Source organism: Pinus tabuliformis, chromosome 3_1 (assembly GCF_031772625.1).
Source record: "Pinus tabuliformis cultivar Carrire ecotype Pingquan chromosome 3_1, CPIR1, whole genome shotgun sequence".
NCBI classification, from domain to species: Eukaryota; Viridiplantae; Streptophyta; class Pinopsida; order Pinales; family Pinaceae; genus Pinus; species Pinus tabuliformis.
Window position 1 is genome coordinate 450,390,526 of NC_142301.1, and position 27,819 is coordinate 450,418,344.

The 27,819-nt window shown below is 40.1% G+C and overlaps 1 protein-coding gene across 2 annotated transcripts in view; it reads left to right on the forward strand.

The window, feature by feature from the left end:
• The first annotated feature begins 1,047 nt into the window (after positions 1-1,047).
• Positions 1,048-27,819, forward strand: part of LOC149187697 (lipid phosphate phosphatase delta-like) — a 51,041-nt gene continuing 24,269 nt past the window's right edge. The window contains exon 1 of one of the 2 annotated variants that reach the window (XM_089411443.1): positions 1,048-1,824. In XM_089411443.1, the coding sequence (XP_089267569.1) occupies positions 1,663-1,824 (162 nt within the window). In that variant the 5' untranslated portion in view covers positions 1,048-1,662. The remainder of the gene's footprint in view (positions 1,825-27,819) is intronic. The other variant, XM_089411444.1, reaches the window with a different exon arrangement.

Below are 27,819 nucleotides of genomic sequence, written 5' to 3' on the forward strand. Positions count from 1 at the left end.
AAATCCTTTGAATCATTTCCCTTCTTTTTTCTCAGTCTTTGATTATCCAACTTTCTTAATTGTTTCTTCACATTTTAAGTCAATCCCTGATTGGAACTCTTTCTTTCTTTCAGGTATCTTAAATATTTACTAGTCCACGAGAGCCCAATCCCAATCCCCTTATGGGGCAAATGCATTTACTTTTACAACTTAAGTATCAGGATTTTGAAGAGTACTTTAGGCACTAGACGTTTCCAAGATTTTAAAATTGTAATTTTTTTTTAAAACTCTCACAAAAAGCTCCCTTTCAAGAAAGTTACTCAGTGGTAATTCTAAGACTTATTTAAAGCAATATGAATCTCATGAATGTTTTCGTATACCCTTTATGCTTTCCATGAATAAAATTATTTTATATCTCTCTGAATATTTCAACCATTATTCTTTTGTCTCTATATATTGTCTTGCTTTAATAACGCTTCGCTTATGAATAATAAATAGAATAGACCTGATTAATTAAACTCTTTACGTTTATTTTCGGATTACCAACCGGATTACCAACCCTAATCCACTCACAAGCATATAATTTGAATGCATATTATTTGTTAAAACATACATATGTTTGTGTTAGGAAAAAAGAAAACCACGAAGAGGAACCCATATCTTAACCCTACGAAGGTTTTTTTTTTTTTTCCAAGCAAAAAGCTCAACAAGTACCTACACCATCCATCCATGTTATCAACCTACGTCTTAGTTGGAGTAGTTGTTGATGTCATGGCATGACTAGACCATATAACAGTGCACTCACAAGCCTATAGGAATATGTCAAGTGAATATTGCTTCCTACAACCATCACTTTTAATCATAAATACTTTATAACGATTTCAATCGTAAATGCTAAGACGTTCCAAGAATTACCTGAAGATAATGGTATAATCATGGGTTGAGCGGTTTGAATTGCCAACTGATACAAACGGCTAACCACTACCTATTAATGATAATGGTATAATCATGGGTTGAGCGGTTTGAATTGCCAACTGATACAAACGGCTAACCACTACCTATTAATCATTACACCAAGGGTGAATCCAACTCGTGTGTAACTGTCGGTAAAGCTTCAATGGTGTTAAACTCAGTAAGAGAGGGAGGGCCGAGGCGGGCCGTAGGCACATAAATACATTGTACATATTCCTAACTACGCAGTGTGTACAGTATTTACACCAAGGGTGAATCCAATTCGTGTGTAACTGTCGGTAAAGCTTCAATGGTGTTAAACTCAGTAAGAGAGGGAGGGCCGAGGCGGGCCGTAGGCACATAAATACATTGTACATATGCCTAACTACCCAGTGTGTACAGTACTCAATTTTGTTGCGCTGGAGGTAGGATCCCTAATCCTGTTCGGCAATAATGCAGCATTTATGGGAAATACGTTGGCCCAAAGGGGTGGATATATTGCACCTGCCAGTCTGTATATGGCCGCATACAGCACTGGTTACTGCATATTGGTGGCCCTTGCTTTACCAACAGGGACGCATCAAATTCTTCAGATACATAATTCTATCATCCGTGGCCAATTCTGTATTTTAAGGGTGCCATCTTTTTTAATTCTCTCTTCTGCACTGCACATTCCTTGTCCAAACGCTTAAAGGAAATCTACTCTCAGAAGGGTTTCTAGCAGGGTTGGGAATGGAAACGATTCCCACATGGCAGGTTGTGAGCTTGGCCATCATTCTGGGTTGGATCTTGTTCGCCAGATTAACGAATTTAACGATTCGAATGAGATCTTTAACGCAGCCATTCGTCACCACGCAGGTTGAGAAGTGTACCAGTTTTGTGCTCCGAGTTCAGGTACTTAATCTCCGCCCTTTAAAGTGTTTTTCCTTTTAGTTTTTTCAATAGATTTCAGTTGTTATATAGGCATTAGAGCTATTTGGACACCATATATGTAAGTTCTCAAGGCCATGCGGGCATTATCTAAATATATAGGTTTAGTGAATATGTATAATTTTTTGGATTTTTTCTAGGGAACGTTGTTCTTTCCTTTATTCTTGAAGACATATAGGCCATGTTCCAAGATTTTTTCATATTTATTTTGAACCGGTGGAGCTCATGGTGGAAAGGTAATTCCACATGTATTAGTTATCAGGCACCTACCTTCATATCGTGACGAGGCAGATCCACACCAATGGGAATTTTCAATCATCATGGGCTATCCGTTTACAATTGTGTTGAAATGTGGCAACAAGAATATTTCAATTTAATTTGTTAGTTGGAGAAATTCAAGTTAGAAATCTTTAATTAAGTCATGCAACTTAAATTAAGGAGATAAGATTGAGTTATATTTGAGTTGTAATTAGTTAACTCAGTTCACTGAGTTAAGTCCAATTAAATTAAAATTAGTTCCAAACTGTTTGAGGAACTAATAGTGAGTTAACAGTCAGTGGATGCATTAATGCACTTAGTGAGGTGAAGATTAATGCACTCAACTAGTGCTTTTAAGTCCAATTAAATTAGTTCCAAACTGTTTGAGGAACTAATAGTGAGTTAACAGTCAGTGGATGCATTAATGCACTTAGTGAGGTGAAGATTAATGCACTCAACTAGTGCTACTCCAGTTAACTGAAGATTCTTTCATAATAAACTCATGCATGTCTATTCTGGGAAAGACTTATAAAAAAACTCATGCATGCAGTCAAGGAATCATCCTTGAAGATTGCGCAGTTTTGAAGGTTTGATCATCCACTTGGTGAGGTGAAGATCATACACAAGGAACAACACAAGGAAATAGGAGCTTGGAGGGCAGAGAGAACAACACAAGGAAATAGGAGCTTGGAGGGCAGAGAGGAAGGCTGGAGAGAAGTCAAGATTGCCTGTGAGCATCTGTGAGATTGTACTGAGAGTTGGCTAGCTGTGAGAGCTAAGGCTTTGTATGATTCCTATGTATTTCCACCTATATGATAATACAGATAGTGAGGTTTTTAGGTGAAGCTTTCCCCAAAAGTATTTTCATGTGTAGCGTGTGATTGATTCTTCTTCTTCTGGTTATATTGTTTAGCTCGATCTTTAAGTTTCTGCAAATTGATAGTAGAAGTAGGTTATAGTATTCTACTTTGATTTATATTGCATTATTGGGTTAACCTACCATCAGATTTTCTACATACTGGTGATCTGTGTTTCAATGGGCAAGTCAAAATCATCCAATTTATCCACACCATGGATACTGTTAAACACAAATGACTGTGTATAATGAATATTACACCCTATATTTCTTACCTTATTAAGCATTTGATAGAATAAATACAAAGAATCAATAAATGAATATTACACCCTAGATTTCTTACCTTATTAAGCATTTGATAGAATAAAAAACAAAGAATCAATCTCATAAAAATGTACAACATGTACATAGGTTTTTAAGGAAAATCTTCATGGGATTAAATTCCATTTTTTTTTATCAATTTTAAAGGATGTAGATTAGTGTGTCTTCACAATTGCAAATTTTCCCAACCTCTACAATTCCGCATCCACATCCACATGGCTGCATTTAACAGTGCCTTTTACTCTCACAAACAATATCGAGATTTGGCCTTTCTAGAAGGACCTTTCTTTTGCTTCATGCTACAATGAATTTCTATTTATGCTGTGATCCATTAATCTACTTCCATATTCAAAATTGCCCAATTTCCAACCTTTCCATCCAACCTCCTTCCTACAGTGTGCCTTCGTCCATCTCCAAGAGTTGCTTGGATTGGTTAGGTTTCCATTGCATCCATTCATTACTTAACTGTCAAATTGACTCATATGGGTCATCAAATGCCACAGACATCCCCTCTCCGTAGACATCTATCTAAGTGACACAAAGCGGTCGCTGATAAGACCTCCACCAATCCTTCAATCTACATCTCTCATTGAATCTAATCGATCTCCCATTCTGGTCATCAACATATGTGCACTAGTTGATTGAGTCTAGTTGATCCACTAGTCAACTTCATCGTTGATTTTGTTTTAGTCTGTTCTTTATTGGTGATTCAACTTGGTTCAATCAATTACCTGTTAATTTTAGGTATGTTCCTATGTTGAGTGCAAATTTACTTCAATTTTCCATATTAGCTCAATATCAATTCTAAATTAGCAATCACATTTAGCATGATAGTAAAATGCAGATAGAACATAAACATAAATTGCATAAAACAAGCCAAGATAAGAGGACACAAGATGTGGCGCCAGCCAGGGACAAACCCCAATGTGGGGAAACCCTTGATCAATTATTCTTATGTTCTTCAATAGTTCAACAGAGAGAGAGATAGTACATATACATCAGAAGTCAACATTTTGACTTGTCACAATAAGAGCAGAGATCATCACTAAGTAGATAACACATGAGGTAGTTGATTTGAACTCAGGCGAAGGCATACTGCTTCAACTCATTCTCCAAAGTGATTCCATCACTATGCTGCACTCATCGCTGTGCTGCACCTTATCATCATGTTGCACCCAATCACTATGCTGTGTTGCACCTATCACAGAGCTGCACCCAATCATTACTACGCTGCATCATCACTGGCATGTTATACTAGGCTGTACCCTTCATAGCACTATGTTGCTCTCATCATTATCAAGCTGCTGCAATACATCATGTTGCTGCTATGCATCCATGCCATCATCACTGTGCTGCACCATGCTGCACCCATCCTTACTGTCACTTATATACTGCATACTGTCATACATCATACTGCTGTAATACTTGCTGCAAAACCAGCCTTAGCTGCTTGCTATGGCTTGCAGCTAGGCTATAGTTAGCAGCGTAGCTCACAATAACAACTGCTCCCAACTTTACCTCATCCAAGCTTAGGACAATAGTTAGGCTTCTTTCATATTTAGGCAACGGAGAGCTTCTCTAGGATAGTAACCAACAATTGCTTATGATAGTCCTCTAATAGTCCTCCGTAAATGCCTCTAACAATCCTCTAATAGTCCTCCTTAACTACCTTTAATAGTCCTCTAACAGTCCTCCTTAACTATAGATTGAGGCCTCTAATAACAGCGTCCTAGTGCACATTTACATGCTGCTGTTTGGAGCCACCTTGAGCTGCCTATAGCACCCTCCTTAACTGCGGCTTAGTTCCCTCCATGGATTGTGTATTGACTGTGTCTAGGGAACTAGCTTGTGACACATAAGACTGCGGTTAGGGCATGCTTGAACTGTCTTCCTTTTGACTGCGTCTAGGGGTAGTTAAGGGCTCCTTTGCCCAACGTGAAAGGATCCTACATCATGTTGCATAGAACCTTCATTTTAGGGCAGCATAGAGGCTTCTAGTGACTGCGGTTAGGTGACATCTCCTTGTTGCGTGGACAAGTCTCCTCTGCTGCATAAACTCCCTTTAGACCTGCGGCTAGGGCATAACATGATCCTCATATCTCAGGTTTTAGAAGTCTTTTACTTAGGTCACTTCCTTGTTGTGATATCACCTTCTTCTCTGATTGCGTTAGGACTTCTGCCTTCATGATTGCGTGTTTGTTAGGGCATCATTAGGATAGCGGTTAGGGCTTCTTCATACCAACGTTTAGTCTTCTCCATGATAACACTAAGGCTTCTTCCCCAAGGCTGCATTAGGCTTATCCATTAGGACAACGTTGTCTCTTATGATCTCTCCTCCCACCAAAACCCAAAGATAAGTGGAGAGGAGGAGATCACAAAAAGAGTGTGTGTCCAAATGACTAGCAAGCCACCTCTTTTTATGCTAAAACGTTGAGCACAAGTGGAGGCAATTTGGTCGCTAACCGTGAAGAAATTTGAACCCCCACTCCAATTATCAGTTTTCCTTATCACTCCATGCATTCACATGATAAAAATTCTAAAATATGGAAATGACAATATTTTTTTGAAAACACAAATTTAGAGATTTCACAACTGCTGAAATTGCAAAAATAAAACACAACAAAATTATGACAGCGACACATAGAAAATAATACAGTGATTTTTGGTCAATGTGACCCTGAAAAATCCCCCTACAACTCTTGGGGAAAACTAGTTTGAGAGCTCTTCTTTATTTATGAAAATACTTTTACAGAGAAACTGAAATACACAGTAAAAATTCCAACAACCACAAATTACAACTAATCTCGATTTCCTTGCTTGATCCCCACCTCGAAAATCGTGCCGATCAACAAATAGCCAAAACATAATTTTTTCTAGCAATAAAATAACATTAAATGTTGTACGACTTGCCTCGAAAAACGTGCCCAGAACTTGTTCTACGGATTTTAGTAGTACGGCTGCCTCGAAATTCGTGCCCAAATATGTCTTGAAATTCATGCCATTGCTGCTGTCCCTCTTCGTTGATATCTGTCCCTTTCTCTTGCTGTACGGTTTTTACTTAGGATGCGTGCCAATAAACATTGCTGCCCAAATTTGCTGAAATGTCTTCTTGCTGCTCTCTTTCACTTCCTCATTGCTCAAAAATTTTCTCCTTGCTTTCTTTACTCTTTCTCTCAAATGTTCATGAAATAATGAATGATCTTTTCCTCTTCTCTTCTCCTTTTACTCTCTAAATGACCTTTTGGGTTACCCTAAGATCTAATGGCTGAGCTTCATTTAGATCTAGGGATGAGAATAAATGTGCATTTAATTCTCACTTTCTATTTTTTAACTCGCCCACTTAAATAAAGACTCACTTAGCCTTTTATTTCCATAGTCACTTTTTCACTTTCTAATTCTTGATTGAATTTAATAAAGTCACCTTTAAATTAGAATGTAACTTCACCACTTATAAAGTCACTTTTAAATTAGAATGTAATTTTACCACTTATAAAGTCACTTTTAAATTAAATTGACTTTACCACTTATAAAGTCACTTTAGGAGAAAAGTACAAATAAATTTGGACATTTTTCCCTATGCCAAAGATCAAAGCCTTAGGGAACCACTGGTCCTGTGGTACCCAAATTTTAACACTCCCTCTTACCAAGAAAATTGTTCCTCACCATTCCCATGTTGTCTCTGAAGTAGACATGCTTGCCTCGTGGTAAGGCTTTGGTGAAAATGTCCGCTACCTGCTTATTTGTGGAAATGTACTCAAGCTTGACAGCTCCCTTTTGGACATAGTCTCTAATCAACTGATATTTGATCTCAATATGCTTTGACCTGTCATGAAAAATTGGATTCTCCATGAGTTTTATGCAACTTTGATTATCACAGTGAATTACTGAAGGTCTCAATGCCTAACCAAATAGACCAAACAACATCTTGTGAAGCCATATGGCCTCACAGCTAGCCAAACTAGCAGCGATATACTCTGCCTCAGCTGAGCTCAATGCAAATGACTGTTGTTTCCGACTGATCCACGACACAATCGTCGAACCCAACCCAAAACAACACCCAGAAGTACTCTTCCTATCTGAAGCACAACTTGCCCAATTTGAATCCGTGTACCCTACCAATCTCACTCCATTACCCTGTCTATAATCCAGACCAAAATCTATAGTGCCCTGCAAATAACGAAGAATGCATTTTGCAGCCACCCAGTGCACTCTCCTGGATCACACATGAACTGACTCATATAGTTAATTGCAAAACATATATCTGGTCGAGTGTTGGCCAAATACATCAAACAACCAATCAATTGTTTCTATAGAGTAGGTTCCACCAACTCGGAATCAAAAGCGTGAAGCTTCTTCCAGTTACTGATCATAGGTGTAGACATGGGTTTGTAGTCCTCTGTGTGAAATTTGCTAAGAATATCCACAATGTACTTCCTTTGTCCCAAGAAGAAATGCCCCTCCACACCTCAAATCCCAGAAAATAATGCATCAAGCCAATATCCTTCATCTCAAACTCTGAAGCAAAATCTCTCTTGCAACCCTCAATGAGTCTCTCTGCACCAGTGATGCTCAAGTCATCAACATACAACACCAGAATGAGAGGCTCCTCATCCACCACAATGAAGTATAGGTTCTGATCAATCTCACTCTTTGTGAAACCCAATTGCTACAAGTATGTATCAATCCTCGAGTACCAAGCTTTGGGAGCTTGCTTCAGGCCATAGAGTGCCTTTTTCAATCTGCATACACAGGACTCCTTCCCATGCACCTCAAAGCCCTGTGGTTGCTCAATATAAACTTCCTCCTGAATGAAGCCATTGAGAAATGCGGTCTTCACATCCATCTAGTGGATGTTCCAACCCATCTCTGCTGCAATTGATATAATGGAGCGAATAGATGTATACCGAGCTATGGGAGCGAAGGTCTCCTCATAGTTAATTCCCTCTACCTGTGAGAACCCTATCGCCACAATCGAGCTTTGAACTTCTCGATGTTGCCATCTGCAACATGCTTTATCTTGTAGAGCCATTTGGAAGTAACCATTGGTTTACCTTCAGGCCTCGGCACTACCTCCCAAATATCGCTCTTTATAATAGAAGAATACTCCTCCATCATGGCCTCTCTCCAAACTTGCTGGCTCATTGCCTCCTCATAACCAAAAGGCTCGGAGTCAACAATGCTTGTTACCAATGCCATGTAACTACATAATCGCTCATGTGGTTTACTCTCTCTAACCTTTCTCTTTCGCCCAGAAACTGATGTGGCCTTGCGCAAGGTATCTTGAAGCCACTTGGGCTTCCTCTTCCCTGAGCATACTTCTACCACTAGAGTGAAAGAATCCTCATCATCATCAGAAGCTTGAACTCCTGAAGGCCTGCCAACTGACCTCATGCCTGAATCTGTCCCTGTAGATGCTGAAGTATCGTGCGAACAACCCATTAGCGGACTACCTCGTGACCTGCTCTGTGTACAACCCTGCATGCTGCTCGAAGAACCACCCACTTGTCTCTGAGAGCCACTACTCACTGATGGACTTGACACTATAATCGATGTACCTCTCGATCCCTGACCACTGGATCCCTGTGACACACTCAATTGTTGCTGAGGGTCTGGTGACTCTAGATACTGTAACCCCCGTGACCTCTTGAAATCTCTCTCCTCCTCGAACTTCACATCCCGCTTGCCAACCACTTTCCTCTGCGCAGGAATATAAATTCGATAAGCTATCGAGGTCTCGCTATAACCCACAAAGATGCCCTTTTCTGTAGTGGGCTCTAGCTTGGTCCTGTTCTCCTTGGGGACATAGGAATATGTAAGGCAACCAAAGATACGAAAGTGCCCAACATCAGGCTTCTTCTCAGAAAAAGCCTCCTCCGGTGTCACATTCCCTAAGGCACAATGTGGACTCCTGTTCTGCAAGTACACAACAGTGTTGCAGGCCTTTGCCCACAAAAATAAAAGTAATCCCTGACCATGAAGCATGGCTTTGGTAGCCCCTGCAATGGATCTGTTCTTCCTCTTTGCAACCCCATTCTGCTAGGGGTTGTAAGGAAATGTGAACTCCCTCCTAATGCCTGCCTCAACACAAAAATCAACAAACTCACCAAAGGTATACTCCCCTCCATTGTTCGACTTGAGGACCTTGATCTTCCTACTTGTTTGGGTCTCCACAAGAGATTTGAACTCTTGAAAACACTTGAAGACCTCACTCTTGGTCTTCAAGAAATAAATCTAGGTCTCCCTGGAGTGGTCATCAATGAATAAAACATAGTACTCATGGCCACTCAGGAACACATGAGACATACTACCACTCACATTGGTATGAATCAAGTCAAGGATCCCGGTCTCTCTGCTGCCACTATTGGGAAAAGGGGATCTGGCAAACTTCCCCATAACACATCCTCTGCATACATCAAGGTGATCAGAACTAAAATCTGGCACACCAGTGGTGATCTCCCGCAATGTGCTCAAGGCCCCATGATACATGTGCCCCATCCCGCGGTGCCAAATCTCACACAACTATGATCTGCTAGATCTGCTGTCGGTCCTGTCTCAGGTGCTGCTGCTCAATGCCATCATGGGCTAGAATGAGAACTTGTACACCTTGGCATGGCACACACCAATCTCTCTAGCTGAAGAAGTTGGAGTTCCCCTAGGATATATAAGCACCTGCCCTCTCTTGAACAACACATCATACCCTCTGTCCTCAAGTGCTGAGACAAATATCAAGTTCTTCTTCATTCCAGGCACATATAGAACATTTGACACTTTCAAGGGAGGTTTGGGTCCCCTATCAAATGTCAATGTCCCCACACCGACTGCTCTAACAATGCTGTCATCACCAAGTACTACCTCCATATCAGTATCACCCTCTAAAAGCTCTGAGAAGTACTCTTTGACTCCCGTCATGTGGCAGGAAGCGCCATTGTCAACATACCAAATGCTAGAAGATGCTCTACTAGTAGAGGGGAATGCACACTCCCTCTGAATCTGTATGGCAGGTAATTCTGCATTAGTGGCCTCACAAGCTATGAACCCAAACTCCCGATCAAATCTTTCTGAGAAGCTCTCTATCTCTGCAGAAGCTGCCATGGGTTTGTCTTTCCCTTTCTTGTTCGTCTTCTTCGAACACACAACAACGTAGTGTCCCAACTTTTGACAATTCCAACATTTGACTTTGGAATATTCCTTTTCCTTGTTCTACTGCTTGTATTTACCTTTGCCTTTGCCTCCACTGTTGGAAGCTTGCTTCTTTGCTCTGCCCTTCTTGCCTCTTGCTAACAATGCCACATTGTCATCCTCCTCCACTTGTTTGGCTGTTCCAAGATGGTTCTTTCTGTTCTCATTCTGAATGCAATCATCCCACAACCTCTCCCAATCGGGAAGGTTTTCCCGTGCAACAATGCCATCCACAAAAATCTCCCAAGTCTTGGGAAGACCATTCAAAGCAATCCTCACCAACTTAGTGGGTGCAATGATGTCACCTACTGCTGCCAACTCATCTTTCACTGAAGTGATCTTTGTGAGTTATTTTGTAGCACTGTCAGCCTTAGCCACTTTAATGGCCTTCAGTTTCTCCTTTAGGACCATTTTTTGTTTTCAATTGAGCTCTGGTAAAGACTGGTCAAGGTTGTCCACATCTCATGTTCATAAGTCTTTCCTCTCACATGAGGAATGGCATGGTCTTTGATTCCTTCCAGAATCAATCTTTTTGCCTTAACATTCTTTTTGTTAAACTCTGCCAACTGTACAGGGTCAGCAGGTCTATTGGGTTTTGTGTGGTATTTACCATAATGCCCTAGACTTCTGCTTCGTCAAAGATGCTCTGTATTCTCTCCTTCCATGCACTGTAGTTGTTCTGCTCATCCAACTTGTCTTCAACTCTCAAACCCAAAGACATGTTTCACTGCCCTACCAAACTGAAAATTTTCAAATCTGTGGTAAAGGTTTTTGTTTTCTGTGTAAAAATAAGCTTGCTGTAATTTTCACTTTGTTGTCTAAAACTGCACTTTTCAGCCAATCAAGCTCTGATACCATGAAGAAATTTCAATCCCCGCACTGGTTATCAATTTTCCTTATCACTCCATGCATTTAGTTTTAAATCCAAGCATGATAAAAATTTTAAATTTTGGAAATGACTATTTTTCTGAAAACACAAATTTAGAGATTTCACAACTGTTGAAATTGCGGAAATAAAACACAACAAAATTATGATAGCCATACCCAGAAAATAACACAGTGATTTTTGGTCAATGTGACCCTGGAAAACCCCCTACAACTCTTGGGGAAAACCAGTTTGCGAGCTCTTCTTTATTTCTGTAAAAAGACCTGAAATACATAGTAAAAATTCCAACAACCGCAAATTACAACTTATCTCGATTTATGTGCTTGAACCCCACTTCGAAAATCGTGCCAATCAGCGAACATCCAAAACAGAAATTTTTCCAGCAATAAAACAACATTAAATGTTGTACGGCCTGCCTCAAAAAATATGCCCATAACTTGTTGTACGAACTGTACGGAGTTCAACAGTACCACTGCCTCGAATTTCGTGCCCAAATTTGCCTTGAAATTTGTGCCATCGCTATTGTCCCTCTTCCTTGATTTTGTGTTGTCCCTCTTCCTCGATATCTATGCCTTTCTCCTATTGTACAGTTTTTCCTTGGGATGCGTGTCAATAAATGTTGCTGCCTAGATTTTCTGAAATGTCTTCTTGCTGCTCTCCTTCACTTCCTCACTGCTCAATTTTTTTTCCTTGCCTTCTCTTCTCGTTCTCTCAAATGCTCATAAAAGAATGAATGATCTTTTCCTCTTCTCTTCTCCTTTTACTCTCTAAATGACCTTTTGGATTACCCTAAGATCTAACGACTGAGATTCATTTAAATCTAGGGATGAGAATAAATGTGCATTTAATTCTCACTTTCTTTTTTTTAACTCACCCACTTAAATAGAGACCCACTTAGCTTTTTATTTCCATAGTCACTTTTTCACTTTCTAATTCTTCATTGACTTTAATAAAGTTGCCTTTAAATTAGAATGTAACTTTACCACTTATAAAGTCACTTTTAAATTAGAATGTAACTTTACCACTTATAAAGTCACCTTTAAATTAAATTGACTTTACCACTTATAAAGTAGGAGAAAAGTACAAATAATTTTGGACACTTTCCCTAGGCCAAAGATCAAAGCCTTAGGGAACCACTTGTCCTCTGGTACCCAAATTTTAACTGGCCGACCTTGACGAATTGTCCCATAACACAAATAAATTCATATCTCCATGAAATACTTATCGGAATTTGATGATCTTTAGATCAATCCTACACCTCTCGATGAGAGGAATCTAAGAAAAATATTTGCTGCCATGAATAAGTAGACTCACATGGAGTTTGGCCCTAGTTGCCAATTTTAACACTCCCTCTCAACTAGGGAGAACTCCATCGGCTAATCCATCTGCCAGACTGTACTATTTCTGCCATCAATGCCTTGCACTGCTCTGCTCTGCTGAACTATGAAGAAGAAGAAGTGATCAAGAATGTATCATACCATCTTCTACTGACCTGAAGTCAGTCCCATATAAAAGAGAGTGTCTCATACCACTCTTATTGACCCGAAGTCAGTTCCAAAAGAGAGTGAAGTATATCAGTCTTACGGACTCGAAGTCAGTTCCAATTGATCCCAGATCAATATCATCCTAGCATAGGGAGTACGGTAGATACACGATGTGTCCATCAGTACTACTATGGTCCCTATCCTCATTTCCCTACTCATTGGCTAGATGAGAGGTACTTCCCATGAGTCCCAGATTGCATGGGTAGGATGTCTCAGCAGGAGAAGGATGAACCACTCATCTTGCTTACATGTCGTCAGGTATCCCAGGGGAAGGCTGAACCACTCACTCTGTACACAACAAATCACTAGGGGAAGGTTGAACAACTCACCCTATGACTGTGTCTCAGCAGGAGAAGGATGAACCACTCATCCTGCCTACGTAGCAGACAACTAGGGGAACGCTGAACCACTCACCCTATGGTTGCTCATCGCTCCACGATGTACCCCCAAGCCCCCCAGAGCTCCCAGAGCTCAATGTCGATGTTATACATGACCTTTAGGAGAGAAACTCTCCATGACTCCTAGTCGTTCTTGGAAAGTCAAGAATTTGACCTTTCCTAAGGGCTTCATTTGAATATCGGCGACCTGCACATCAGTCTCAATACGAAGGAGCCTCCTTGCTCCTCGATGTACCATATCCTAGATAAAGTGGTACCTGATGTCCAAATGCTTGGAGCGATCATAGAACACGGGATTCCTCAACAATCGAATCCCCCTCTGGTTGTCACAGAAGATCACGATGGTATCCAACATGTGTCCAAACAGCTTACTGAAGAGCTTCCTCAACCAGGTAGCTTCATAGGAGGTCATACTCGTAACTATGTATTCGGCCTCAACAGTGCTCAAAGAAACCGACTTCTGCTTCTTGCTCATCCAGGATATCAAAGCAAAACCCAAAGAGAACTAGCAGCCAAAAGTGCTCTTGTGATCCTCCACACTGCTTGCCCAGTCAGCATTCAAATAATCATGCAACTTCATATTTTCGACAGTGTATCTCAATCCATGAGAGATTGTGCCCTGAAGATATCTCAGAAGATTCTTGGCACCAATCCAGTGAGGCTCAACCATATATGAGCTCAACATGCTAATTGCAAAACATATATCCGGATGGGAGTTCTCCAAGAACATCAATGCTAGAATGAGTTTATGAAGCCCAGAGGCATTTTCCAAATCAGGTTTGGAATCACTGCCACATAACCTCTGAAAGTCAAACTCCATCGAGGTAGTCACAGGCTTGCAGTTTACCATTCCAAATCTGGAATCCAACTCCCTCTTACTTTTGCAAATGAGAGGGTTTGCACCTATCAGAAAGAGGTTGTCCTCATAAGGTTCCAGTATGAGAGATCTAACATCCACCACCTTCAAGCAATGGTTTGGATCGACTTCACTCCTAGTGAATCTCAGCTTCATCAGACAACTATCAATCCTCTCATATCAAGCCCGGGGTGTTTGCTCGAAAACATAGAGAGATTTCTTCTACCTGCATACTTGAGATTCCCAATCATGAATCTCAAACCTCTCAGGTTGTTCCACATCAGAGGTCTTGCTACATGAGGGGAATGGTCCCCTTGTAAGTTTTCCTTCGGTACATCTCAAACACCTTCATGATCTTCTTGAATTCAGACATCCCCGTCACCATCTGACTCACATCGGGTAGGGCCCCATAATAAGTAGATCTTCGGTGCTATAGAAGAGATGTGTCAACTGACATGGTCCCCAATGGACTTCCTGTAATTTGATATAAATTGCCAACCCTGAACTCAAAAGCATTTTTTAAGAATTCCTTATCCACGCATGTACCTTTCCATTGAAGAATGCCACCTTGAAACCTTTGACTTCCATTGCCGAAATGGACACCAAGTTCTTCTTGAGAAAAGAACTTGTAAATGAATCATGTTATCCTCATTCAATTGAAGGGTGGCATTCCCTACACCCTTTCTAGGATAGGTGGCATCGTCTTCAAGAATAATTTCCCAAATTGTTTCCTTCTCTATCAAATTAGAGAGAGCTTCCTTCTATCCGATGAAGTGCCTTGAAGCACTACTATCAATAAGCCAGATTCCTAAAGAGTTTGGAGGAGAAGTAGTTATTTGATTCTTCATACTTGGAGTTCCTTGTTTTCTTGAAGATTCGGCCATTTCCTTGATGACCTGCATTCCCTTTTCCTTTGCCGTGGTACTTGTCATTCCTTCGTTCATTGAAGATGCCCCTCGAATGATTGTTATCATCATCAAGTGATGCCTCCCTTCTATTCACACACTCCCTCGCATAATGGCCAAACTTATTGCAAGCAAGGCTTTTGCCTTTCCTTCCACCCTTAGATCTGGAGTTCCCATTGAAGTGATCTTTAGGTAGGCCATCAGATGCTTCCGCTGCACCAATCGGATAATATTCTCTGCTTCAACTGATTCTCCAAGGTGATTCCATCACCATGCTGCACACATCACTGTGCTGCACCTCATCATCATGTTGCACCCGTCACTATGTTGCACCTAATCACTGAGCTGTGTTGCTCCCATCACAGAGTTGCACCCAATCATTACTATGTTCCATCATCACTGGCATGATGTACTAGGTTGTACCCTTCATAGCACTAAGTTGCACTCATCATTATCAAGCTGCTACAATACATCATGTTGCTGCTATACATCCATGCCCATCATCACTGTGTTGCACCATGTTGCACCCATCCTTACTGTCACCTATATATTGCATACTGTAATACATCATACTACTGTAATACTTGTTGCAAATGCATTCCAACCTTAGTTGCTTGCTATGGCTTGCAGCCTAGCAGAGCAGCTGGGCTATAGTTAGAATCTTAGCCCACAATGACAGTTGCTCCCAACTTTACCTCATCCAAGCTTAGGACAACAGTTAGGCTTCTTTCATATTTAGGCAACGAAGAGCTTCTCTAGGACAACAACCAACAATTGCTTATGACAGTCCTTTAACAGTCCTCCTTAACTGCCTCTAACAATCCTCTAATAGTCCTCCTTAACTGTCTCTAACAGTCCTCCTTAACTGCAAATTGAGGCCTCTAATAGTAGCGTCCTAGTGCACATTTACATGCTGTTGTTTGGAGCCACCTTGAGCTACCTATAGCACCCTCCTTAACTGCGGCTTAGTTCCCTCCATGGATTGTGTATTGACTGCGTCTAGGGCACCAACTTGTGACACATAAGACTGCGGTTAGGGCATGCTTGAACCGTCTTCCTTTTGACTGTGTCTAGGGGTAGTTAAGGGCTCCTCTGCCCAGCGTGAAGGGATCCTACATCATGCTGCATAAAACCTTCATTTTAGGGCAGCATAGATGCTACTAGTGACTGCGGTTAGGTGACATCTCCTTGCTGCTTGGACAGGTCTCCTCTGCTGCATAAACTCTCCTTTAAACCTGCAGCTAGGGCATAACATGATCCTCATATCTTAGTGTTTAGAAGTCTTTTACTTAGGTCACTTCCTTGCTGTGATATCACCTTCTTCTCTAACTGCGTTAGGGCTTCTGCCTTCATGACTGCATGTTAGTTAGGGCATCATTAGGCCAACGGTTAGGGCTTCTTCATACCAGTGTTTAGCCTTCTCCATGATAGCGTAGAGCCTTCTCCGTGATAACACTAAGGCTTCTTCCATGGCTGCATTAGGCTTCTCCATTAGGGCAGCGTTGTCTCTTAGGATCTCTCCTCCCACCAAAACCCAAAGACAAGTGGAGAGGAAGAGATCACAAGAAGAGTGTGTGTCCAAATGACTAGCAAGCCACCTCTTTTTATACTAAAACGTTGAGCACAAGTGGGGGCAATTTGGTTGTTGGCCGACCTTGATGAATTGTCCCATAACACAAATAAATTCATATCTCCATGAATACTTATCAGAATTGGATGACCTTTAGAACAATCCTACACCTCTCGACGAGAGGAATCCAAAAAAAATATCAGCTGCCATGAATAAGTAGACCCACATGGAGTTTGGCCCTAGTTGCCAATTTTAACATTACCTCAGTGGATCCTACCTTCTTGATCTATTTGCTGACAACATGATCCTCTTATCATCATCACCTAAGGGTTTTCGAGATGGCATGATGCGTCCTTTAGTTTTTTTTCACCCTCAGCCATTGATGATTAACCTTGGTAAAACTGAGGTCATGATCTTCAATGTCTTGATGCATCCTCTAGTTTTTTTGACCCTCAACAATTGATGATTAACCTTGGTAAAACTAAGGTCATGATCTTCAATGCCTCAGAGAGTGTGCTCTTTGACTACCATTTCTATTTTCGAGGGAGACAGATTGAGATCACAACAACCTACACATACTTGGGGGTTCAATGTAATGGGTCATGTTTCTATTCGAGACATGATTTCTAGCCTAGAATCTACAATGGATGTTTTTCCCCTGTCCTACATGAACAACAATGCTTTCAGATCCACTTCTAGGACATCTCTTCCAAGATGCACCTCTTTAACATGATCATTAGACCCACAAGTCCTTCATGGCTCCAAGGTTTGGGGAACTAGTTTAGTAAGAGCTCATTAGGTTAGGATTGAGAGAGTCCAGATCATGTTATTGTAGCTTATGATCTATTGCTATTAAACTATCTTGCATAACATCATTTAGGTTGAATTTGGTGCACACTCTTTGTGCCTTGATCTATGTTACATGAGAGTGCCCCCTCCGCGTCACTCCCACATCATGCTCTAAGAAAGAAAACCTTTGAAGCATGTTTCCAAGTCACTCACTTGAGAGCATTTTTAGGGAGTGTGCTCTCGAGGGTTTAGAGCCTTTTCTGTCTATGAAGGAAGCAATTCAGGAGTGGTGCCTCTAGGACCCTTGGGGTGCTGTTAGGATGCTCCCACAACACTACCATGACGTTAAACACTCCTAGCAAAAATCAAATATTGCAGCTCACGACCTAACGATTTTTTTGGGTTTTAGCTTGTGGTGGGCATGTAAGGGAAAACAATTCATCCCTGGGAATTATTGATGGAATAAATGTTAGTTCGCCCCATTTTCTCTCATTCTATTATTCTTTGTCACTTATTTCACTCATATTTGTTAAGATTTTGAGTGGGCTTGTTGCTTGTTGTTGAGGAGCTGATTTTGGGAGCTTGGAAGGGAGATTGAAGATAATAAGATAAGATAATTTTATTAATGTCCAACTAATGATCATAAAAGTAGGTCAAATGGACTACTAGGTACTATAATGTCATTACAAAGAAATACTATAAAAGACAAGATGCATAAAATAAACAAAGTTAGATTAAAGGGTGAGTTCTAAGCTAAGGCATGAGGCATGAACAACCCTCAACCCCAAGTGTAGAAATCCACTTTCAGGTGCAGATTTATAGGAAGAGAAGATTTAGGAGCAAGAAGAACCAAAAGTATGGAGTAGTCAATCGTGGAGGATACCCATCTCTCCTAACATCTGAGGTCAAATGAAGGAAGCTTAGTATAGTATGATGCCCAAAGGGAGAATTGGTGGGATGCTTGGATCTTCCACTATGTTGTTGTCTTGAAGAGGCGGTTTGCTGTTGAGGCCTGAGGGACCTCATCCATCTCCTGGGAAGGGATCTGGTCTAGTCATGTCATTGAAGTCTAGCACAATATTTTTGAAATACTGATAATTATTTCTAATGATATAGGTCTTCTTTTAACAATTCCAGTTTATCATTAAGTAATTGCACTTCATAAATTCAACCATAAAACCATAAGGATAGTAGAGATCACAATGCACAAAGAGAACATAAGACTTGCCATGGGAAAACCCACTTGGGGAAAAAACTAGCAACCTTTTCCTTAGAGAAATTCATCATTTCAACAAGAGATACATCTAATGCTACTAGTAAACTATGAGATCAAACTGATCAACATGCTATGGTCAAACCTAGTCAAGTAACCCTCTAGTCAAGTCAAGCGAAGTCAAACTTCTCCTTTTCAAATTTCAGCCTTCTCAAATCTACCCAGAATTTTGGCCTGCCAAGAATATATTGCCCAGAAAACTGCATAGAATTTTGGCCTGTCCCTAAAGTGCTCAAAATTTCAGCCTGTCTAGAAATTGCTGCTCAGAAAGTCACACGTGTGAGGTCAAGAGAGAGAGATAGATGATAAAGATGAACTCGTCCCTCTTCTTCTTCATCGTCCTTCTTCTCCTTCACTTGGATGCCCATAAACTGTCTTGCTTGTGTGAGATCAAATGGTGTCTTTGCGGAGGAGGTTGAATGCCTTTATATAGTGTTTTGCCTTCGCGAATGGGTGTGTCTCTTCACTGGGGCTGACTTGACTTGAGGGAGGGCCGACTTGACTAGTTGGAGCCAAAAATTCAAAATTCAAATTTTGAAATTATCTTTTAATCTTGACATGAAGAACATGTCTTATAATAATTCTTTCAAGGGCTAAATAATGAAAATGACACGAAGCCCCAAGAGTTAGCTCAATCGGTCAAATCAAGTGCCTTGCCAATGGGAGGTCACAGGGTCGAATCCCGAAAGCTCTTGGGGTTAGGTCAATAAATAGGCCGAGGGGTGTTGATGCCTTCGGGTGCGTCCACTCAGTGTTGAACAACCCTGGATGTAGCGGCTACCCATTGACCCGGGTATCCGTGAACCAGAAGTGAAAAAAAAAATGAAAATGACACGAAAAACATGTCTTGCAAATTGTTTATACATTACAAGGGCTAAAATATAATTATGAAGATCGACCATAGCTACAAAAATTCAACACTCCCTCTTAGCTAGGGAGGTATTCATAATGGCTAGACATATGTTCTTCATGTTGACAAATTTCTCTAAGAAAAGGTTATAACAAAACATTACCATAATTGGGTCACAAATAGTGACACATGGTAAAGTAATAGCATCAATCAACTACCATAATTCTGGCCAAATAATAGATCATCAACATCAATAGGCTACCATAATTTTGGTCAGTACCTCTAACACATGGTGCATTCTCACCATAATTTTGGTCAATATTCCTAACACACAATAGAGCTACCATAATTCTGGTCGGTACCTCTGACACGTGACACATCATTAGCACCATCAACTAGTCACCATAGCTCTAGTCTATCTATCATATAATATACAAACTAGTCTTGATTCTCCATTATTCTAGTCGGTACCTCACACATGGTGAATCCCAAAGGCCACACTCTATTTGAGTAATTTTGGGCCTGATGCTAGTGAACTTGATGCTGAAAAGCCACACTGAATTTTAGTAATTCTGGGCCTCTAGGACCATTCTTCCTAATTCCAGCCAATATACTTGACACATGAAGAATGACTATCCTCTTCTAGACCATTCTCCCTAATTATGGTCATATATGACATAAGGAGAATGCCAATGCACGGTGCTATCTCATCAAAACTCCCTCTCAATGAAATAGCCAAGAATATAAACTTCCAAGCTTGTCCCTGAAGTATATAAACTTCGCTCTGGATAGAGGCTTTGTAAGAATATCAACAATCTGCTCATCAGTAGAGACATATTGGAGCTTCACTGCTCCCTTTTGCACCATGTCACAGATGAAGTGGTACTTGATCTTGATGTGCTTCAACCTGTCATGGAAAACTAGATTCTCTGTCAGCTTCACACAACTTTGATTATCACAATATATCATGGTCGGCTCTAGCACATGATCAAAAGATCCTGCGAGTAACTTCTGAAGCCACACCACTTCACAACTCGCTAAGCTAGGTGCAGTATATTCTGCCTCGGCAGTATTGAGTGCAATAGGTGTTTGCTTCCTACTCATCCACGAAATCATAGTAGAGCCCAAACTGAAGCAACCTCTGGAGGTACTCTTTTTGTCTTCAACACTCCCTGCCCAATCTGCATCTGTATAGCCTTGCAATTGTATATCACTGTTTGAGACATATCTCAAACCATAGTCAACTGTACCACACAAATATCTCAATATATGCTTTGTTGCAATCCAATGATCATGTCTCAGTTCCACCTAAAACTAACTCAAAGTGTTCACTGCAAAGCAAATGTATGGCCTGGTATTAACCAAATACATTGCCGATCCCATCAGCTTTTGATACATGGATGGATCTATCAAATATGACTCGAGTCTCTCAACTTTCTCAGATTTGTCACCATGGGAGTTGCCATCGATTTACTTTCCATCATTCCAGACTTCTGCAAGATCTTGATAATATATTTTCCTTGACCAATAAAGATTTTGCCAAGCTTCTGCAATATTTCTAGTCCCATGGGAGTTGCCATCGATTTACATTCCATCATTCCAAACTTCTGCAAGATCTTGATAATATATTTCCTTGACCAATAAAGATTTTGCCAAGCTTCTGCCATATTTCTAGTCATAAATAGTAGTGCATCAACTTAAGATCCTTCATATCAAATTCAAAGGCCAACTCCCTCTTACTTTGAATAATGGGATGCTCCACGCTTGTCAAAAATAGGTCGTCAACATATAATAATAGAATCATTGGTTCATTCTTCTCAACCTTGAAATATAGGTTTGGATCAACATCACATTTGGAGAAGCCAAGTCTTGTCAGATAATTGTCAATTCTAGTATACCAGGTTCTCAGTGCTTGCTTAAGTCCACACAAGGCTTTCTTCTGCAACCGTCAGATTCTCTTCCATGGACCTCAAAACCTTGAGGTTTCTCTATGTATACTTCTTCCTCAATCACGCCATTAAGAAAAACAGTCTTTACATCTATTTGATGTAAATTCCAACCCATAGAGGAGGCAATAGAAATGATAGATTTGATGGTAGTGTATTTTCCATTTGGTAACTGGCGCAAAAGTCTCATCGTAATCCTCTCCCTCTTTTTGGGAGAATCTTCTAGCCACAAATCTTGCCTTTATTTGTCATTACTGCCATCCACTACATGCTTGATCTTGAATACCCATTTTGGAGGTCACCACTGATTTTCCTTTAGGTCTCGGAACAATCTCCCATACATTATTCTTCATAATTGATTGATATTCTTCTAACATTGCGTTCTTCCAAACTTGCTGGCTAGCTGCTTCTTCATGGGTGGAAGGTTCAAAATCAATAAGATAAGTCATTAATGCTGCATATCTAGAATACCTCTTTGGCCTCCTGCTTTCCCTGAAGGAGCCACATGGTGCTGCATGTCCTTCTGCTTCTTGCAAAGTGGATCTTAACCAAGCTAGCCTCTTCTTAATTTCAAGAAAAACAATCGGGTCCACTGGATCACTAGGCCTTTTTGGCTCTTCATGATGATCAATGGGATGCTCTGAAGATTTTGATGGACCAAAACTTTCTTCTTCTTTGGGAGCTTCATGTTATTTGTCCTCATCAGAGTCCATGGGAACTTCTTTGGATTTCTAACAGGCCACATTCTCATCAAAGGTCACATCCTTGCTAAGTTCCCTTTGATGAGAATGTGGAACTTGTTTTTTGTCTTGGAACATATGTTAAAATTGGCAACTAGGGCCAAATTCCACTTTGGACAACTCATTTGATGGAGGTGATGATTGCATTGAATTCCTCTTTTCGAGAGGTCCAAAATCGACCTAAAGATCACTAAATTTGGATAAGGAAAAATATTTATTTATTTGAAATAAATTTTATAAGGCATGACCTTATCAAGGTGGGAAAAATTGAAAATTTGAAATTTGAATTTGCCTCAAATGATCAAGTTGGCCTAGCAATGAAGGATATAAGTAGTCTATTCAAGATACATTTTCATGTACTTTGTTGCATAGAAAGTTCTATGTCTGAGGCAGCCGAGTTATTGGAGGAGGTCAAAAGGCAGTTTGTTTTGGGTTTTTTCTTCAACAGGGTCGAGATACTTCAGATCAATAGGTGCAGGCTTTGAGGAAATTCTGTGAAGTTTGTGTGGGTAATTCTGTCCTTACAGGCTCGATTTCAAGAACAAAATGTCAGGTTGGGTTTTGATGCTTCCTCTGGGTTAGTTGGTGGACGATTTGAGTAAGATATGCTTCCCTTGGTTGACTGCACTTCAGTTCTATAGCTCCAGGAAGGGCCGCAGGTCTGACCTATCATAGTCAAGGGAGCCGAGAGGCTTAACATGAGTTCAGTCTAGCCCTAAGAGCCAGTAAAGGCCTGTGTCTAGCATGTCAGAGAAAGCTGCAGCTGAAAGGAGGGTTTGTGCATCAATTTAACGCAACAACAGTGGACTGTAAGCAGCCCTAACCAGACCTTAATTGATGACAGAATGTTGGTTTTGCAGTTCTGGGTCATCCCCCTTATTCAAGGGCTGTGATATGATCTCTAAATTGGCAAGCTATTTTATTGTACTCTCTCTCTCCCTCTGTCGAACATTTGATATTAATATTAAGAAGAATTGATAAAGGGTTACCCATCTTGGGGTTTTTCCCTGGCTTGAGCCAATTTCATGTGTTCTCTTGTCTTGACTTGTCACCTGCATCTATCATCCATGTTCTTTCTTCTGTTACTGTCAATGTGATAATGTCTTATGTGATTGCTTAAGGAAATGGATTGAATTGAAATCGGGCTAATATGAATCATTGAAGTAACTGTCCTAAGCTAAGATCATGTTAACCTAAAATTAACATGGTATCAGAGCCAGGCTAGGACAATCCCAAGCAAGAGAGAATGCATTACAGCTGAGAAGCTTGTTAGTCTCCATTTAAGGCAGACATTATTTACTGGCTTATATTTTATGATTAAGGGTTATGGATTTCTTTTTTTTGAATGCCTATCATTTTTAGTGGATATACTCGGAAATATTTCGATATGTGGAGAAGTAATACTCCTGCGACCCTGAAGCAGTTCTAGGACATTTTTGGTTTATTGTGGCATGGGATTTGTTGGGTACATGTAGGTGTATTGAAGACTCTAAGGCCAGCAAAGAAGCCTTATTTTCTGAAGTTTTTGGCTAATCTCACATCTTAATTATCTGACCTCCATCATGCCTGCAACTCACACGGCCTTCTCTGGGTTTACACAAAATTCATATATGCCTAAGCTCTGTGATTTGTACATTCAGCCTTAGACATGCCAACAATCGTCAAATATTGAGCAAGGAGGATAATCCGAGCACTTGTATCATTGAATTAGTGATTTCTGGAGCTTCCTCAATGGCCAAAACAAAGTGACCTATTCCCTGCAAAAGCATCTTCTGAATCTTTGGCATGACTTTTCCAACAGTTGAGCGATGAATTTGTGAAGGAGTACATCAACCTAAGCATGCCTTCCAGTGAAGCGGGGCACAATTTTGGACAGTCAAAGCTTGATTTGGATATATCGATGGGTTTATTGGTCTCTATCCATTTTTGTGGCCTAAAATGTTGAGAAATCTAGGGCATTAGCATTAGGTGATTTTTCTTTGATTAGTGATTGCTTGTGAATGCTTTCTACTTGTTTGGATTAGGATCTTCTTCATGTTAGATTATTAGTGTTCTTCTTCATCAAACAGTAACCAATGCATGAACATAAATAGACAAGAGACACAGAATCTAGTCTATGAGCCAAGGCCAAAACCTCACTCTTTGAGAGGAAAACCCGCACAAATTATTCTTATAGAGATTCCAATTGACGAATACCAAGACCAAGACCCTTGACCTATTAGCCACCCCAAGACCAAGACACCAACTCTCTTGATCGTCAGCCTTCTGCTTGACTCCTCTTCTTCCACTTCAGCTTTCTTCGCTTCTTCCACTTCAGCTTTCTTCGCTTATCACCATGAACTGAGATCATCTCTTATCGAACTGTTATGACATGGAAACTCATCACTGTCAAAACACCATACCAAATTTCTGTGGCTTCATTAGAACACTGATATGTGGCTTCCAGAAGTCTGAGCTTCATGCTATTGAACTCGTTGACTGTGATTATATCTAAGCTCCTTGACTCTTTGCTGTCCCTTGAAAGGTCCTTACATTCCCTTTATCACGATAGACCTTCGCTGCCCTTTCAGTACCTTCTTTCTGTGATCCGAATCTCAGAGAATCCGAGTTTCTGAAATGTGATTACCCTTAAACCTATGTTGCAGGAAACGTGGGGTAGGAGGGCGTTTTCGTACGGAAACGAGTACGAAACGCTGAAACTTGTTTGGTACGGCCCTGAAACGCGTTTCAGGGCCGTATGACCCACGTTTCAGCATTTATTTGTGTTTTTTATTTTTTATTTGTTTTCTAATCTATTCTTACGTTAGCCTAGTGACTTCTAGTTGCTTCCAGATGCCTGTCTAAAGTTATAAAAGTGAACTATTGCCCTAGTGTTGATATGCAGTTCATGGTAATGTTAAATTCTTAAAGTAAAAGTGATATTCTCCTTTATTTTTCATTTTTTACTTAAATTTTTAACATTACCATGAAATGACTCAGGATGTTTGAGAGTGGTTTCGACCTCATTGGATTTCATATGGAGAAAGTAGAATTTTAGATCTCACTCAAAATCCAGCAGACTTATCTGTTTTTCAGGATTTCAGGATTGGGGGGATTGCAATGTTTCCATTGGATTTTATCATGTACTAGGGTATGGAACTTGTATTTAATCGAGAGAACCAAGCCCTCTATGCAGGGGAGACTCCCAATAATCAAGAGAATATAGGGTACTAGGGTATGAAACTTGTATTTAATCAAGAGCACTAAGGTCATTCGACTATGTAGGAGGAGACTCCCAATCAAGCACGAGACAAAAAATTAGAAATTTCTCGTAGCTGATTTTGGATATTTCTATTTTCATTATGTGATTATTCATGAGTAAATGTGATATAAATTTAGATACTTATAGTTTATGCATTGACAATTGACAATTTTATCATAATGTAATAAATTAGAATGTATCATATATGCTTTATGATTGCACATATTTCTTAAATGTCCTAATATATATATATATATATATATATATATATATATTCGCGTTTCCTCGTTTCCAAAATTTGGGGAGGTCGCGTTTCGTATCGCTTCCCGTTTCGGAAACTCGTACCCGTTTCCCCGTTTTGTGCAACCTTGCCTTAAACATATCCTCTCTGTCCTCTGAACTTTTTCACTGTAATTATCATCCGAAATTACAGAGATGTATACGAATTCTCTGTTGTCCCTTCCATTGAACTTGTCTCTGATATACCCATTGAAAAACTCAGAGAGATTCAAAATTTTCTGTGTAAATACAAGGAGCCTAGCTGTGTATATATAGTAGTTTGTCTCCATAAATTAGCCGACATGATCTATCAAAGGGATGTGTCCCTTTAACTGTGAGCCAACATGAGTTTAATTTATACATTTGGAAGCCGACTTGAAGAGGATGGCCAGTGCTTGTCTTTGGAGGGCTATCTAGACATGTATACTCATATACATGGATATATCCCCAAGAAGGGTTCTTCATACATGACATAGACTCTTTGACTTTAGTGACCAATCCTAAGGCTCTCAATGGGAGCCATCTAAAAATAAAATCACTTGCTTATGAAACCCATGAAGCAAGGCTTACAATAATAATTTATTTTTCTTCATTACATCATTTACAAAAGTCACAATTACATGTCATTATGAAGACCGAACCTAGTTACACTTTTCAACGTAAAATTCTTGTCCTTTCTATACAACCTAACCTGGAATTAGGGCATCACTTCAACATGGCACTACACCCATAATTGTGACTTCTCAATACTATTATTTACAACCTTGAGGCGCGAGCAACTAAGGCTAGTTCTGGATCAGATATGTAAAGCATGCGAGCAACTTATGACTAGTCCCTGATATATATACAAATTCTCGCTGAGCTGCAATCTCAAGGGAACCTCTATGACCTGTAGAGGCAGAGCGTTGAAAATCTATTTTAGTTTATGATCTGCAGAATTTGATGGGTTCTTTCTTTTGCACAAGAGTGTTAATGATCGTTGTAACTTTGAGGTAGTAATCTGAAATATGTTGAGAGCCAAATGTTCAATGATGCGTTGAGTCATTTCTTGAAGTCTGTGTGGCTTCTTGAACTCAGCTTCAGCTCTATTACTGCTTCAGACCTTCACTTCTTTCCGGATTAACTAAGGGTTTGTCCGATCTATGATAGAAGGCACCTGTAGTAGTGCTTCGTCGTTGAAAAATAGCCTGAAAAGGAGATCAAGCTCCTGGTTATGATCCCTATTTGCTGAGGAAGGTTTCTATCACTATTAAAATCTTTGATGCTCTACTAAATTAAATTTTCTGAAAGCGATCATCTCAAACCACAGGTTCTTGTATCTTCGCCCTGATATAAGAATTATTTTAGTTAAGGGACAGAAAGGTTAAAGTTGATCTTATAAGCAGAGAACTGAATTCTCTATGATCTATTAAAGGGTTGTTCATCTTCCACATGCATGGGTTCTCCACCTTCATCTTCAGTATCTGCGAAGGCACAATACAGTTAGAAGGTAGTATCGCAGCAGCTGTGGCATCCAAGTCACAGATCCTTTTCAAGAATAGAAGTATCACATTTCTTCACATTACAGGACATTTAGCTGAACAACGTTCAAAACCCATCATGTCCGTTACAATCTAGTCAAGAATATCTCCTTCAAAATTTGTAGGGATTCTGAAAAGAGGGAGCATGCGAAGTAATGATAGCAACACCTTCCGTCATCATGGGCATTGTTACAATAAGAACTGAAGATTGTGTAAGTTTGTAACAAAAGTACCCTTGACATTAGTATTCTGGATTGTCTATGAATCAAGCATTTCTGATCCTTAATGAAAATGTGAGGCAGAGACACCTTTTGAAACAGTATTTGTTGCTCTGTTAGTAATTCACAATTTGGAGTGGCTAGTTAGCAGAAGAGTTCAGAATGATTGTGTTATAGTAAGTATGCCAGATTGACACTATTGTAAGAACTTACGTTGCCGGTGATCTTGACAGAATTTGATTCTTGGACTCAATAGAACAAATCTAACACAATTAACAAAGCTTAGGATGACTGAGATATTTCTTCAACATATCAAAGATGACCTCATCA